General features: G+C 50.8%; 1 protein-coding gene across 1 annotated transcript in view; it reads right to left on the bottom strand.

The window, feature by feature from the left end:
- Positions 1-16,010, bottom strand: part of GRIK4 (glutamate ionotropic receptor kainate type subunit 4) — a 181,168-nt gene that overhangs the window by 48,839 nt on the left and 116,319 nt on the right. Inside the window, exons 5-7 of the mRNA XM_017809444.1 lie at positions 13,847-14,012; positions 8,821-8,999; positions 5,816-5,869 (exon numbers count right to left, since the gene is read on the bottom strand). Of these exons, the coding sequence (XP_017664933.1) occupies positions 5,816-5,869; positions 8,821-8,999; positions 13,847-14,012 (399 nt within the window). The remainder of the gene's footprint in view (positions 1-5,815; positions 5,870-8,820; positions 9,000-13,846; positions 14,013-16,010) is intronic.

Genomic DNA, 16,010 nt, shown 5'->3' with positions numbered 1-16,010 from the left:
CATCCCTGGGTGCCAGTGTGCACCACCACTCACCATTTTAGGGTTAACCAGAGGAGAGAAATCATCCCAGCTCAGTATCTTTGGGCAAACAGACTCCAAGGAGTCTCTCCCCAGGTCATGGAAGGCAGAACTAGTACACCTAGCCCAGAAAGGGCAGAGGGTGCCATCCTGGTCCTATTTGTGTTCAAAGAACAGGTGGATGTGGCACCTGAGGACAGGATTTAGGGATGAACTCGGTGGTTGTGCTGGGCTGATGGTGGGAATTGATGATCCTAAAATCCCAGGCTGGTTTGGGTCAAGAGGGAACTTAGAGATCACCTTGTTCCAACCTCCTGCCATGGGCAGAGACACCTTCCACTAGCCCAGGTTGCTCAGAGCCCCCTCTAACCCGGCCTTGTTCTCAGAGGTCTTTCCCAACCTTAACAATTCCATGATTCTATTTAAACTGAACACTCTGCAGCTACTCCAGGTTTTCACAGCTCAGGTACAAACATGTTGAGTCCAGGGCAAGACTCGGTGACAGGGAGGGGAGCAGAAGGACTGCTCTTCCTCCAGGGACACCCAAAAAATGGCTAAAACACGGACTCCTCACAAGAAGCTTGGAAACACTTAAGGCTCCTGTGTCACAGAATTATTAAGGCTGGACAAGACCTCCAAGATCTTCATGTCCAAGTGCCACTGTGGTCCCCTACAGTGCCCTGGCACTGCTGGAGATCATTGACAACAGCAAGAGCACGAAAAGGAAGATAAATATGCAAATAAACAAAGGACACACAACACAAATGACTTTCCCAGGGGACTGGGGGTATCTCCCACCCTCCTCCATCACTCCCAGCTCCTTACACCACTGGGACACCGACCCTGCAATGGTCCCACTGACCAATTCCTCCCCCAGGATCACCAAACCTCCTCTGTTGGACGTGCAGAAAACCCCAGCCTTTGCCTCTCTGGATCCTGTTGCCCTCAGAGCTGAGCTGCCAAGTCTGTTAATCATTCCAAAGCTCCAGCAACACATTTATTTATTTACTCAAGTGGACAATATTATGTTAAGTGCTTTATGGCTTTCTTGAAAGGCTCAATTTATTTATAAACTATTGACAGAGTCAATAAGTTCATAATGGGCCACATGTAAAAATCAATTCCCGTGGAAGCAAAAAAGAAAAAAAAAAAAAGTCATCACAGCAACAAATTGTGGCCTTTTGAGGAGGTAAGTGGATGTGGTAGATCTACTCAAGGCACTGTTACTTGGCCATTTATGTAGTAGAAGGGAAACTGTGAGCTAAGGGACAATTTAGGGGAACCATACACACATACATACATATATATATATATAAAATTTGATTGCTCTTACAAAGTTGACACATCACAAAAGCATCAGTGTGCCATGTAAGGATGGGTCCTTAACCTCCTCCTGCAAGGAGAGCTATTAAATTTTGGAGGCTGTTCTTCAAACGATGGCACTTTAGGAAAATACATCCTTAGTGAAAGCACTTGTCTGCAACTTCTCTGCAGGGAGCCCGAGGTTTGGAGAGCAGCAAACCCTCAGGGGGGAAAAAGAGGTCAAGTGCTGATGTTGGGACCTGAAAAAACACAGCTCTTGGGAAAACGAGGGGTAGGAAGCCTGAAAGACAAACAGGGCACAGGGAAAGAGGGAGGTTTGCTCTCACATCTGAGGGCCTGGGGGGTACCTGAGGGAATGATTTACTGAACAACTGGGAATCCAGCACAGGGTGGACTCTGAACAGCACAAACAGACTGGGACAAGGTGAGGCAGCACAGGCAGAGAAAGCCAGGGAGGTGCAGTTATTCTTTGTGGGAATGCTCCTGTTCTCGTGCTAAGCAGGGTGAGGAGAAATGGCTTTGGCAGCCTTGCAAAAACCTGATTTGTTTGCCCTGCTACCACATGCCACTGAAAACATGAACCATAAATCCAGGGCGTGACAGGGGCTCTACAGAACGGTTTGTATCAGCTGCTGGGGAACAGGAAGGCTGGCTGGGCTGCAAGGGAAGATTTGTCAAAGACTAACGAGAGGAATCTGCCTTCCTCACCTGGGTGAGGAAGAGGGAGGGTGCCCAGAGCTGGTGCAGCAAAGCCAAACACCACTGGGGCTCAGGGTGCAGAACCAGACACAGAAAAACAAGGTTATTTCACCAAAAAAAAAGCTGATTTCACAAAGCAGGACTAAAAACCTAAGCTCCACAGCCCTGGTCAGACACTAATCTGTAGTTCACTGCCCCTTCTGCTTTACTTGGCATCACTACTTGCTTCCAAGGGATGTCACTGGGATGACAAGCTGTCACTGAGACGTGTGACATTGTCTGGGGGATCTGGACACTCCTTTCCCCTCCAGTTCCAACGAGGCACCCAGAGCGACAATTCAGCTTTGAAACCCTCCTCCTGCATGAAGGCCTCTTTATAAATCACTAAACAAAGAAGAAGTAAGACGCAAACAAAAAAGAAAAGCCCCAAACTGATTTATCTGGTCTCTGGGAATTGAGCACAGCAGCTGTTTTATCAGCAACAGCACCTGCACACAATATTGTCAGGGAAAAAACTGCATCCAGTGAAGAGCCTGCCTGACTTAAGGCACTAGTAAAACTCCTCTACACCTTCCTTCTGACAGTAATAATTTTAATTGTTTCCATTATTTCCATCTAATCTCCCTGATAAATGTTTTGAAACTTAAACCCAGCCTGAGGTCCATATGTTATTAAAAAAAAAAATAAATGCAAGCAGAGAGGGGAGAAGAAAAAAAAAAAAAAAAAAAAAAAGACAAACTCAACAAGCTGCACGGAATTAACAAGCTGAAAGAATTAATTGTAGCACGGGATTTTGGAGGCATCAAACACCCCTCCTACTCTGTGCTGCTGATTTCAGGGATTTCCAGTGCTGGAAGGAAGGTTTTCTTCAATGCACAGCAGGCCATTTGCAATGGTTTATTTAGGCACTATTATTATTATTATTATTATTATTATTATTATTATTATTATTATTATTATTATCATTAAGCACACCATTACCCCCTTACATGGCCACAAGCTCTGTGGATCCCCAGCCAACCTGTGCCCTGCCAGGGAGCAGGGAAGGGACAACGAGGAGTTCTGAGCCCAGCTCAGCACCTCCTCAGGAAATTCCCTCCCAGAAGGGCAATTCCCAGAGCAAGAGAGTTCCCCGCTGTGTGGAGATACCAGGAAAACACTTGGATCAGATGGATATTTTCTGCCAGGGGGTGGAGAACAGGAGGGGGCTCGGCTGCCACGGGGACCCCGTGCAGAGATGATGGATGTGAGGAAGCAAAACGCACACCAGACCTGCTCTACTTCTCTGAGTTTCATTAGGAACTCCTGGAAAATTTGTTGAGCTTCTGCTGCTGACAAAAAGGGTCCCCTGAGCTGGCTGAGGGAGCCTGATAATGAATTTGCACGCAGTAAATTAGCCTGTGGATATTTTTCCATCGGGCTGCTCGCCTCGGCTCCCATGGAATTCCTCCCCGTTTGCTCCTGCCATCGGGCTGGGAGAGCATTGCTGCCACTATCTGCAGCCATCAGGCTGGAGCAGAGGGGCCATCATCCCAAAATCTCTCCCCTGTGCCCCGGTGCAGTGGGAGCCACAACAACTTCCCTCCATCCAAAGCTCCGCAGAGAGCGGAGCTGAGACACCGCGAGCTGTCGGCTGGGATGTGCTTATTAAATAAAATTAATGCTAAAAGACAGAAACAGAATTCCCCTCGACTGCTGCAGGGCAGGTGTTTAATTCAGCATTTTATCCTATTTTCTCCTCTTTTTTTTTCTTTTTGCCTGAAATATTTTTCCCATCTCCGAGCAGCTCAGTGCTACGCAGGCTGTCTATTCCCCTTCTGATGGTTCTCCCCTCATTTAAAGCCATCTTTTTGTTGCTCCCCTTGACAGCAGTTCACTGTGATTTTATCTTTTCTATTAGGCAGTGATTGCAAAACCTCAGAGGGTTCATTAGGAGCTTGATAATCCCCCCAGATTTATGAGTCTAAATTGCTCACTCCCATCTCCAATCCCCATTTAAATATTACTAATTTCCTTAAACATCTCTTCCATCTGCCCAGGTTTTGTCTGATGTCACCTTTCTGCAACGGTCCCTGCCAAAAATCCAGTTAGTTCTGCTAAGGGCTGGTCTTTTGGACAAAGTGGTAAAATAACCTGGGTAAACACATTAATATCTTGTGAGAGTGAATGGTAACAGAACTCATTTCCTTCTCACCTGCCAGAACTGAGTTACACGAGATGAATGGGTTTCAAAGAGAAATTTCACCTCAAGCAAATGCTTAAATCACACCCCTGCTCACAACTCGTGTGGGGGTGGAGGTGGGGAGCTTAATTTTAATAGTTATTTCTGTTATCTGTGAACAGACTCCGCTGTGCTGGTGATGAGCAAACAGACACCCCTCACTGTGTGCACAGTCTGTGGCACTCTGACTGCCAGGGGAGGGCAAGGGGAAGAAGAAAAAGTTGGTGGGAGCATTTGCAACAGGAAAACTACTTCCTGGGAGTGGGAAATGACTGGAATGGTTTGGAGTTGAGGCGGGATGTGACAGGGGTGGCACTGTCCCTCACCAGCCCTGCCAGCAGCAGCAGCACAGTGACACTGCCTGGGGGGGCAGAAATCACAGCCCCCAGTCTCCATCACTGCCTGACCCCCTCCAGGTACATCCCTTCCTTCTCCATTCCTGCCCAGTGCTGATCCACCCCATGGGGATGAACGGGATCAGTGAAGCTTGTTCCTGCAGCGAGGACCTACAGATCAAACACGGAGCAGGAACCAGAATCCTCTTTGTTCAGGCAGCAATCTGGTGGTTTTTTCTATATTCTCCCTATCTCCTTTTCCATTCTCTGGCCAAGTTGCTCTCTTGGCTTTCCAACCCCTCCATTTCACTCCTTTCCCCCTCCTCCTCTCCACTCCAGCTCTCCTGCCCACCCGTTTGGCTCCATCCCTTCCCGTCTGTCTCCCACCCAAACACAAAGCATGATTCAGCTCTCGGCTTTCCTGGCACAGGCACACCCTGGCATAAATATTAATAGAAATTAGAGAATATGACTATCATATGGGGCTGGGAGGCACCTCCACTCAACCCTCCAGCCCATCTCAGGTTTCCATCAGCCCCACACCAGCATTAAAAGGCAGGTATGTGGCCTCCTGGTAGCACTTCCCTCACACCACATGGCGACTGCTGCAGCAGGAGAAGTTTCTCTGATGTTTATTTTGGGTTTCCCCTCTGCTGCTGCCTGAGCCCATTACTCCTTGTTTAGCACAGTGCTCTGGGGTTTAACCACACCATCCCCCCATTAATGTTATTAGGAGCTATAAAGCCAAACCAGGGGCCATGCTGGAGATACACCCACACTGATGGGCTCAGCTTTCCTCTGTCCCACAGAGCAGCTCTCAGAGGCTCAGCAGGAAAGCAGGGGGCTGTGATGCCCTCTGGATGCTCCTCCCAGGGCAGCCTGGACTTTTGCCAGCATGGGGAACGGGGTCAGGGGGTGACACTTCTGAATCCTTGCTCAGGAGCAACCCATCTGCTGGAGCTTTCCAAAGACCTGCACATCTCACTGCACCACAGTCACAGTGCCTGCAACCCCTGCCTTTGGCTGCTGCAACACAACAGTCAGCCTTCACCTCCCAAAGACCAGGGCAAGCCTCCCCCTGACTGCTGCTCAGCTTTGCAGGAGGACTCCCCTCCCTCCCCACCCCAAGCACGTGGCTCTTCCCGCGGGTCAGGGGGATCAGCTCCCATTCCCGGGACTCCGCGTGCGCGCGGGAGGGAAGCCGAGAGCGACGTCTTACCAGATTAGTGAAGATATAGGTGTAATAGGCAGATGCCATCCCCAGCTCAGCTGCCTGTGAAGGAGAGGAAAGGAGATTAAACCAGAGCCCGACAATCTTCGGTCTCCACTCCAGCAAGGCACAGCCTGGGCCACGTTTGCTTTCTCATCCTTATCGCTCCCCGCGGCAGGGACGGCTGGGACACGGCAACACGGCCTGACCTGTGCAACTAAAGGCTGGGGAAGCAATTCTGCAGCAGGGCTGAGCCTATTTGAGGTCCCCTCTCAGCACAGGGGGTGCCTGGCAGAGAGAAATGACCCAACACTGCCCGAGCTGCAGCTCCAGACCCCTGGGAGCTTCCCTGCTCCCTCCACGAAATGGAATTCAGGGATTTCTGCACGTGGCTCCATCCTGTGGGTGTATCCAGCCAAGGACAGGATGCCCGTTGGAAGCAGAACCTTTGGAACACCCAGCAGACCCTAATGGTCCACACAGACCACGGAAAGGTGAGGTGGGTCCTGAAGCCCCAGCCCCGAGATTCTCCAGAACACCTTGGGATGAGGAGTTCCATGGTGTGTTTGGAGGGGAAAAAAGGTTTGCTGAGGTTTTCTGCTTTGTCTATGGAAGCTGCTTTGCTCCTGTTCAACTACCAACATATTTGGGAACACAATGGGAGAAAACAGCAGTTGAGAGCTCCAGGCTTGTCTCTTCCACCGTAAAAACAGATGCAGAGAACAAGGCAGGAAAAGCTCTTTTGGGATTATAGGAGAAGGAAAGTCAAGCTGCTGGGGGTTTTCCCATTTTGGTCTCCAGCCCCACAAATAAATAAGCATTAATGGAACCCAGTAACTCAGCCTGTTCTCCAGAATTTGGACAGGCTTTTGATGGCCACAGAAATAGAAGAAAAGAGGGTAAAAATATATAGGGATGCAGAGAGGACACAGATGTTTCCATGGGGATGATCTCTTCTAGAGATCACAGACCAGGTCACTGAAGTCCTTTTCCAAAATTCTCACTAAACAAGTGAGTTAGTTGTGGGAACAGATGCTCAGGAAAGTGAGGCATTAATCTGCAGATCCTCCTGGAAGCCTGTGTTTTGCTGCCAAGCACAGCTGGTCCCAAATAATGCTTCAAGACCTTGGCAAAGAGGTTTTCCCATCACTCCAAACCATACAAAGGAGCAGGAGACAAAGAGGGAAGGGCCAAAGGCAGCACCTCCTGATTTTACTCCCTTTCAAACTCCCCAAGAAGCTGAAGGATGGTGAAAAGAGAAAATAAGTGAGAGAATGGTCCCTCTCCCTACTCCTGCCCGTCCTTCACCTGTTCCTGTGCAAACCTGAGGCCACCACCACTGCTGGTGGCTCAGGTCTGGCTGTGTCCAGCCCTTTGGCTGCACGTTGTCACCCTGTCCCTGGCACAGGTGGCAAAACAAACCCAGCAAAGTCACTGGATGAAAAGGGCACCCTGGCTCTGGAGGAGGCTCCCGACAGCTGCCTCGCTTTTAAACACCCCCCACAGTAAAACCTGGCACCAGATTCCCTCCCTCTCCCCTTGCTGGGGCCAGCGTTGATGTCAGCTCTCCCTCTGACCCACTTTGAAGTCATTGTGCCTGATTTCAAGGGCAGAGAATCAAAGGGAGCAGCAGAGCAGCTCCCGGGAGCGTCGCTCCCATCGCGCTGGCGGGCGGGAGCTGGGACAGGCTGGGAATCCAGGGAGCAGCCACGTGTCTCCAGCCCACACGTGGAGGGCAAGAGATGAGAAACTGTAATTTCTCTCCCTGTGGCAGGCCAGGACTGGTCTCCTAAGACAGAGCTGACATTTCCAAACCAACAGTGCCCTTTTCTTGCTGTTGGCGACCTGTGAGAAGGACAAGGCTGTACCTGCTTGCTCGACACCCACCTCGCCCCATATCTGCTTCCACCCCTGTAAGGAAAGGACTTCCCAGCCTCCCAAGGTGCAAGAAGTTGCCAGATCACAAGCTCATTATTTATTACCTTCCATTCCTACAGTCCTCTGGCTGGGAAGGCTGGATTAGTTTTTACAGAAAAAAAAAAAATCGTGGGAATCACTGACATCTTTATCAGTTGTGGCAGAAGGAGCTGGGCAGGGAGGCTGTGTGTGCCTGAAGGGAGCTGCTGTGTGCCTGTGGGAAGTCACTATAGCAACAGAGGAGGGGGACAGCCCTCAGCAGCCAGGCAGCAACAGGGACCTGGGGTGGGGGGGAAAGGGAGAAAAAAAAACCACACCAAAAAAAATCCCCCAAACCGTCTATTTAAAAATAAAAAATGACATGCAGCGGAACAAAAAAATCTTTGGGGAGGTGGGGAATAATAAAAACATCCCTTCTGGCTGTCATCAAGGATAAATCTGACACAGTCAAGGCCTCTGGATGACTAATTCCGTGATAAAGCAGCCAGGACACTGCCTGGAATGGCTGCACCAACAGCCAAGGGGATCCCACGGCTTGGATCCTGCCTCCACTCAGGAATGTGCTTCTTGTACCTCCCAGGATGCGGGAAATTCTACCCAACTTTAGACTCCATCTGGAGCCACTGCTCAGTTTTGAGGCAGACTATCAAAACAAGCTCTAAAAACTGCAGCGAGAGACCATTTAAAAATAAACACGATTAAAATGAAATCTCGGTTAATAAGACAATTAAAAAAAAAAAGAAAAAGGCAGCAAAAAGTTAAGAAACATAAAGGGAGGGGAGAAAAATGAGACACCAGTGCACTGATGGACTAATTCCAGAGGGCTGAGCTGTTTGATGGCAACAGGAGCCACCAGCACACACCACTTGGAGAAGGCAAACACAGCAGCTCAGAGTAATTAAAGCATCACCTCCCCAGATAAGAGTCCGGGAAAGAGAGGGCAAATTATTTTCCCTATAAACTCCATCACAGTGGCAATTCCCCTCTCAGCAGAGCCCGTTTCCAGGGATTTCCCCACTCCATTACCATGCAACACGTGGGACCTGGCTCAGGGGGAGCAGCAGCCCCCGGAGCTGGGACAGGGAAGGGACACTCACCTTCTGCAGGATGGTGTGGGACATGGAAGCGTTGGCATGGACAATGATTGTGGCTGTCTTGTCATCCCTGATCTCCTTCAGGAGAGGGGTGGGATCCCGGCTGTCATCCAGCATCCGCACCGAGAGCGTGTCCTTGGAAATGAGGAACTGCCGGAGCAGCTTCTCCAGGTTTAAAAGGCCTTCAAATAAAAGGGAGAAAAGCCTTTAAACGTTATGCTTGGCTCAGAAAGCTCTTCTCCCATGGCCCACAGCCATTCCCAGCAGGATGCAGTCCTGCAGTTCTGTGTCTGTGCAAAGGAAAGGATTTGGGACTCAGTGCTTGGCCCAGCAGGGAATGGGAAATGATGGAACTACACCAGCTGTTCTCCAGGAAATAGTGGCCCCAAAGTCCTCTTGAGAAGAGATAAGATTGTTGATATGAATTTTCTCAGGACCCCAGAGTCCAGAGAAGTTTTTCATAATATGTGGGATTGTTCTGGTTATTGGAGGGTTATTCCTCCTCCTCAAGCATTTCCAGCTCCCAGACTAAGTGGCCTGCAAGGCACAACTCGATACACTTGGGAGACCCTGGGGCACTCTGCTGGGAAGCTGCTGTCTTCCAAGGGGATGGAAAGCTCTGCTGAGGTCATTGCTAAAATACAACATTAATTCCACATTAAAAAATGGGCTGAATTGGCTGTGACTGAAATTGTGAGTATGGTCCTAGTGTGGGTCAGAATTACCTGTGGGCTGGGGGTTCCCAGAGCAACACAGAAGCCAACAATAACACCAACCAACCCACCGACCAGCATAGTTGGTGCTTTATGGAGAAATTAGGAGAGTTTTAAAGCAGGACAATGTTTGCAGTCCAGGCTCCGTGGCTGGACAAGGTCTCTGGACATCCACCTTCCACCTCCACGGCACAGCCCTCCTCGTCCCCCCAGTCTGCCCTGCCAGCTGCATCTCTGCCTCTCTGTGCCCCCACTGAGCCCCCTGAGTGCTCAGCACCACCCCGGGGCAGTGTCTGGATGGGACCAGCCACGGGAAGGGGGCATGGAAAAGGGCCACCTCGTCTGCAGGACTGGGCTCTCCCTTCAGCTGCAAGCTGGAGACAGAAAGTATTAGTGAACACCCCCCTGGATGAGTCCTGACTTCCCTGGGCTTGTTCTCCATCCCCTTTTTGGCACTTCTGACTGAAGTTTCCCCCTGCAGCCTGGTCACTGCAAGGGCTCCTTCCTTCCAACCCAGCTGCCTTGAAGTCTAATAAGATGTCAAAGCTCCTGCTGCAGCTTTTCTCAGTCACGACAGCATATTTGATAAGAGTCTGCCTCTTCCACCCAGCTGCTGAGTTTCATCAAGAAATAACCTCCTGTCAAGTTTGATTGACCAGAGGGACCACCAGATGTAATCATTGGCGAGGCACAGGCAGCAGGCATGGCCACACATCCCATCCCTGCAGGAATCCATAAAGGAGGAGGGAACTGAACTGAAGGAAACCAAAAAGAACAGAACTATGAGCAGCATCACATCCCAGCTGGCAGAAAGGCAAATCCATCCTCCAGTCAGGGCTCTGCTCTCAACCTTCCTCACTTCTGGCTGCACAAACTCCCTCGTTCACCAGCAGGTCAAGGGCCAGGGAGGCAACACAAGAGGATGTGATTGAGCAGAGCTCTGCTCCCAAGGACTCCCAGCACTCCACAAAGGTAACAAAGCAGTGCAGCTAAAGGGACACAGCCAAGATGAGGAGCCTCTCATTCACAGGGAGACTTTGTCAGCACGTTAAGTTTGTTCTGAGCTCCTCACAATGCTCTGGCCTCTTAGCTTTTCTCTGGGTACAGGCAGGAACTCAGCAAAGGACTGAAAAAACAGCCAGGACTGCTCTGGGTCACACCAGCTTCTTTTTCTCTCTCGCTGGCCAGCAAATTCACTCTGCATAAAGGACACATGGAGTAGACCTCACCTGAATCCTTTTTTTGTGTGTGCTAGCCCACACAAACAGGAAATTTTACCCAAGCCCTCCATTTGATCCTTGCAAGGTTTATTTCCACCTAATTCCACCCCTGCAAGGGACCAGCCAGGTTCCTGCAAGCAACAGAGCTGAGACTCCCAAGTTTACTGACAGCTCATCCCAGCAATATCTGCTGCTGTGAAACTCAGGAAGGTGTTTTCAAAAGCACATCAAGCACAGAGAGGAGGAAGTGGGACCAGGGGGGAAAAGAAAAAAAAAAAAGGAATCATTTGATCTCCTCCTCTGACTGGAGGAAATTATCATTTCCAGCACATCAGATCCTACCTGAAGCCTCATCAAGCTTCCTGCTTGCAGCTCCTCTTGCTGTGCTGAGGGAAGTCTCTATTATCTGAAGAGATTCCCCTTTGTTTGATGAGGACTGGAGATGCTGCTGCTGCCAGACTGGCACTTCAGAGGAATGTGAACACGAGTGAGGGCTTGGAGACTCCTCCTGGCAACTCTGAAGTTGTAAAGTGAGGGCCAGGGTGCACAGAGAGGCTGCACCAGGCACCTGCTCTTTGAACAGCTCTGTGGGGACCAGCACTGAGCTGTCAGTGGCCCAAACTGGCCAGTGGCAAGTCCTGACCCTGCTTATTTTATTTTTCCTTATGCAAACCTTCGGAGCTGGCAGGAGCAGCCCACCCCCAAGCTCTGGGCACACGAGCAGCTTCCTGGGAAGTAGGGTCCCACATCCCTGTTTATTGCTCATTCCTGTTCACTCCTCTTGCCTGTGAGGTTCTGCTGATGGACACCCAGAGTTCTGTTTGTGATGGCAGTCTCTGACACCGATGGTTGGGAAGAGAATGGAGATTCTCCTCATCCAGCCTCGCTCTTACACCCAACACCACTGCTCCAAACATCCCTGAGCATCCCAGGATGTGCTCAAGGCCCTTGATCTCAGTGCCCTGGTCTCCTCTTTTTAAGCACTGGGTGTTATTCCCTCCCCTCTCTGACAATCAGAGCTGACAGAGTAGCTCCTATGAAATCCGTGCCCCCCTCGATCTGCCTTTTTTGGGGTAAGGTTTTTGTGGAATCACACCAAACCTTCCACATTAGGACTTCAGAGCAATTCACAAACTGGCAAACTGTTCCACACCAGAGAGAGAAACCGAGCCACATAATCCCAATTCTATTCACCAGACTGAGTCACATCACCTCATTCTCTTCACCAAACTCAGTCAATTAACTGAGTCATACAACCTCATTCTATTCACCACGGCACTACACTCAGGCTGGCCCAAATTCATTGACTTTGGGGGTCATTTCCTGCTTCTGCCAAGGCAAATTGCACTCAGCCCCCAGAGGAAGGATGTGACTCCCTGCAGTGAGTGACAGCACGAGCCCCATCACACAGCCCTGCACTTAAACCAAAACAGCTACAACTTTTCCCTCCTAGGGCCCAAATAAAAACGTCCCTCAAAGCAGCATTTCCTCACTGATGAGCACACAGCTCATATGCTCCCCTTAGTTGCCTCAAGGGAACCTTCCAAAAAAGCCTGAGATGCCTCGAGTTAGTTGTTTAAGGACTGTGCTCAGGAGCAGTGCATGTCCTAAGGGAAAATGAGGCTTTCTGCTCCCACATGTGCTCTCTTACAGCTCCGAGCCCAGCTCACATCAGGCCCTTCCTGAGCACAAAAGAGCAAGATCCACAAAAGGCACCCATCCCACTCCTTCCCAGGGACTGGGAAGGACTCAGGTTCTGCAGCTCATCCTAAATATTGAGTTATCCAGCAGTAAAACAAATTGGATTGCTTCAAGTAAAGGGGTGTCGTTGGTTTTGATCCAGTTAAATGAAGAATCTTATTAATCATATTAATACCAACAGGAGGCACCTGCATGTTTTGGCAGAGAGCTGGGGAGGAGGGCAGGGGGGGATGTGTGCTCTGTGCCTGGCAGCTCTGGGGGGACAGGGCTCTGAGCCTCCTGCACGGCAGGTGAGAAAACCTAATTATCTTTTCTTTCCCCTCCTGCTTAAGGTTAAGGCAGACAATGAAAAATTCCAGCCCTGGAAGTAATGCAGGAGAGCATGTGCATGATTTTAATTGCATCATTTTGAGTCGGGTCCTTTCCTGGGGTAAATCTGAGCACGTTTACAGAAGGTAATTTACTGACTTCCATCAGCTCAGTATCTGGTCTCCTCAGGGCACGTGAAGCAAAAAGGAAAGGCAGAGACACTCCTGTTCCCCCTGTCCCTGTGCAGGAGTCACCACAGCCCTGCATTACTGGCCCAGCTGGTGGGCTGAGGTTTGCCCAGGGCTGGCTGGGAATGGTGCTGCCCTCCCTTCCCACCTTGGCCCAGTCAGAGACCAGCATCCCCAGAGCTCTCCCTGGTGCCTTTTCAAAGCCCCTCTTCCAGGCTGGTTTGTGCCATGAACTGTGCTGATGAACAGGGCAATAAAAGCAGAATTGCTGTGGCTGCTCCACAGCATGTCCCTGCTGTTCAGTGACCTCCACAAGCACAGGACCCACTTTGCTCTCAGCACTGGGATGCAGAGCTGCCTCTGCCACGTCAGGAGCTCTGCAGAGGTGAACATGGTCCTGCTGAGGTGAAAGCTCCAGCAACCAGATGCACCATGGCCAGCAGATGTAGGGCTGCAGAGCCCAAGAGGCCAGGCAGTGTATTGTCTATTAATCAAATCCTGCTTTTAGGCCACAAGCTGCATGTGGGTTTGGGAAAGACATATTTCAAGAAGCTTTACTTGCCTAAAATAATCTCCAGAAACAAGCCTAAGCCTTTTTTTTTTTTTTTTCTAAATTCAAAATCCCATCTGTGGAAGCAAAACACTCTTCAGATTGTCAAACAGAAGGCAGGCAAGTCTCTTCCCATCCCCTTTCCTCCTCTCACAAACACCTCCCTGGGGCAACAGGGTGGAGAACCTGCTCTGGGGTGAGGAAGGATGTGTCTGCACGAGAGATGGAGATCTGGGATGCAACACTGAGGTCCCACACGCTGCTGGTGGGACCTTCTCCAGCAAGCACCAAACACACAGGAGGGGATGGAAGAGAGGGGCAGGCAAAGCCAGCCTGGCAAGGACTCACATTCAGCTTTGGCACAGATGAGGCAGGCAGTGGTGCAGTTAAAGAAATTCAGGATTCCTGCCACGGCCACGCTGATGTCGGTGTTGCTGGGATGGAGGTTGAGGGTGGTGAAGCGCTGGAGCTGCAGCTTCAGGAACTCCTCCGGTGCCACTTTGAAGTGAGGAACCTAAGTGGGCAGGGGAGAGGAAAGAAAATATAATTAAAGAGGAAACAGAAATAAAAACAAGTAAATCTGCGGTAAAGGGCCTTTGGTGTGAAACGCACAGCAGGCAGGAAGGGAAACATCCCAATAAAACTGAATAAGCGTCGCTGGAGTCAAGAGAGGAGGGTGGGATTTGTGCAACAGCAGAGGAAAATAATTATCACAGCAACGAGGAGCCACGGGGAGAAGTGGATCAGGAAAAGTCTTGCTGAGCCACTCAGAGAAAGGCAACAGGGCCTGTGATTACAGCCCAGGAAACCTTCCGGATGAGTTCAACCTAATTAGCTGGGGCGCTAATTGTAGCCGGGCCCACACTTCATGGCTGCCTGGGTAAGCAGGGAGGAGACTCTGAGGCAGGCTGGGATACACTGGGATGCAGGCAGGCAGGGATGCAGGCAGGCAGGGATACACTGGGATGCAGGCAGGTTGGGATACACTGGGATGCAGGCAGGCTGGGATACACTGGGATGAAGGCAGGCAGGGATACACTGGGATGCAGGCAGGGACACACTGGGATGCAGGCAGGCTGGGATGCAGGCAGGCAGGGATACACTGGGATGCAGGCAGGCAGGGATACACTGGGATGCAGGCAGGGATACACTGGGATGCAGGCAGGTAGGGATACACTGGGATGCAGCCATGGAGCCCCCAGCCCTTTGCTGTGTGCTGCAGATCCACCCCTGCCTGCTGAGCTGGTGTGTCACCGGGCAATTAAGGGCAGATGAAGGGGAGAACAGGATGACCCCGTGCTGGCAGGGCTCGGGAGAGAGGGGAACAGATGCAGCAGCCAGAAGCTTTGGGCATTTTTGATCTGCAGGTAACAGGTGGCCATACCATGGGCAAGCTCCAAGGGACTGGAACCACCAGTCCAGATAACGCTGCATTTGTCATTAACACACAGAGCAGGAGGAGGGGGTGGGATGCTGCTCCTCCGGGAATTTGGGGAGGGGGGAGCTGCACACCTTGCAGATTCCTGCAGAGGGAATGGGTGGGCAGACAGACAGATCAAGCTCAGGCACTGAGGGTTCAGCCAAATAAGGAGAGGGAATATTGTTTTCCTTTTGCTGAGTGAATTATTTGCAAGAAATAGAAGTCAGAGAAAGGGAAACATCTGCTACGGCTTCGTTAGCCGAGTGTCAAGTCGACTTTTCCTTCATTATTAGCCCTTCCTGAAGCTATCAGCCTATGCCTCCCACCTCTCTCCTCTTGGGAAAGCCTATTAGCAGCTTGTGATGGCTGTTTTATTGACAGCATAAGCTGTTTGCTTAGCAAAAGGAAACTTAAAAGAGTAATAAGCTGCTATCTGCCTTGATTTCAGTCTGCAGCCTTCATCCCGGGCTGTGTTAGCAGGGAGACAGGCTGGGAGGGAAAGCTGAATTCCTGTAACCAGAGCAGACAGGGCAGCATCCTGATCATTCCTGGGAGCCAGGACGAGCCTGAGGTTTGCAGATACCAGAGAGAAGGAAATGCAGACAGAGGGGACCCCCCAGAGCTGATCCCAGCCCTGGCTCAGACCCTTCACTCCCGGAGTCCTCCTCTCCTCCCCAGGACTCTGCCCCATTGCAACACCCCCTTCTGCACAGGGGGAAGGAAATCTCTGTGCCACAGGCACTGGAGGGGTGACACAGCAGGGACAGGTCCATCCCCACAGGTTCCAGTCCCTGCACCACGGGGTGACACGGGGACACAGTTCCCTGTGCCCGAGGGACAGAGGGATGACTGGAAGCAGGGGGCACAGTGGCACCAGCTGATGCTTCTGGGATAAAAATCACAGGGACCTGCTGCAGGTTTGCATCCCTAAGAGGGCAGCTGAGATCGAGTGTGAGAATCAAACAGCTCAGAATTGCACCAGGACTCACCTTTCTTTGCTGAGAAAAAAGAAAAGAGAGATCAGAGACTGGAGGGGCAAAACACTTCTGGTGTGTTACTACAGAGCTGCCTGGCCTGGGATGGAGCACAGGT

This window comes from Lepidothrix coronata, unplaced genomic scaffold, assembly GCF_001604755.1.
Source record: "Lepidothrix coronata isolate B3197 unplaced genomic scaffold, Lepidothrix_coronata-1.0 Scaffold27, whole genome shotgun sequence".
Taxonomy (NCBI): Eukaryota; Metazoa; Chordata; class Aves; order Passeriformes; family Pipridae; genus Lepidothrix; species Lepidothrix coronata.
This window is presented reverse-complemented; position numbering and strand designations above follow the sequence as displayed.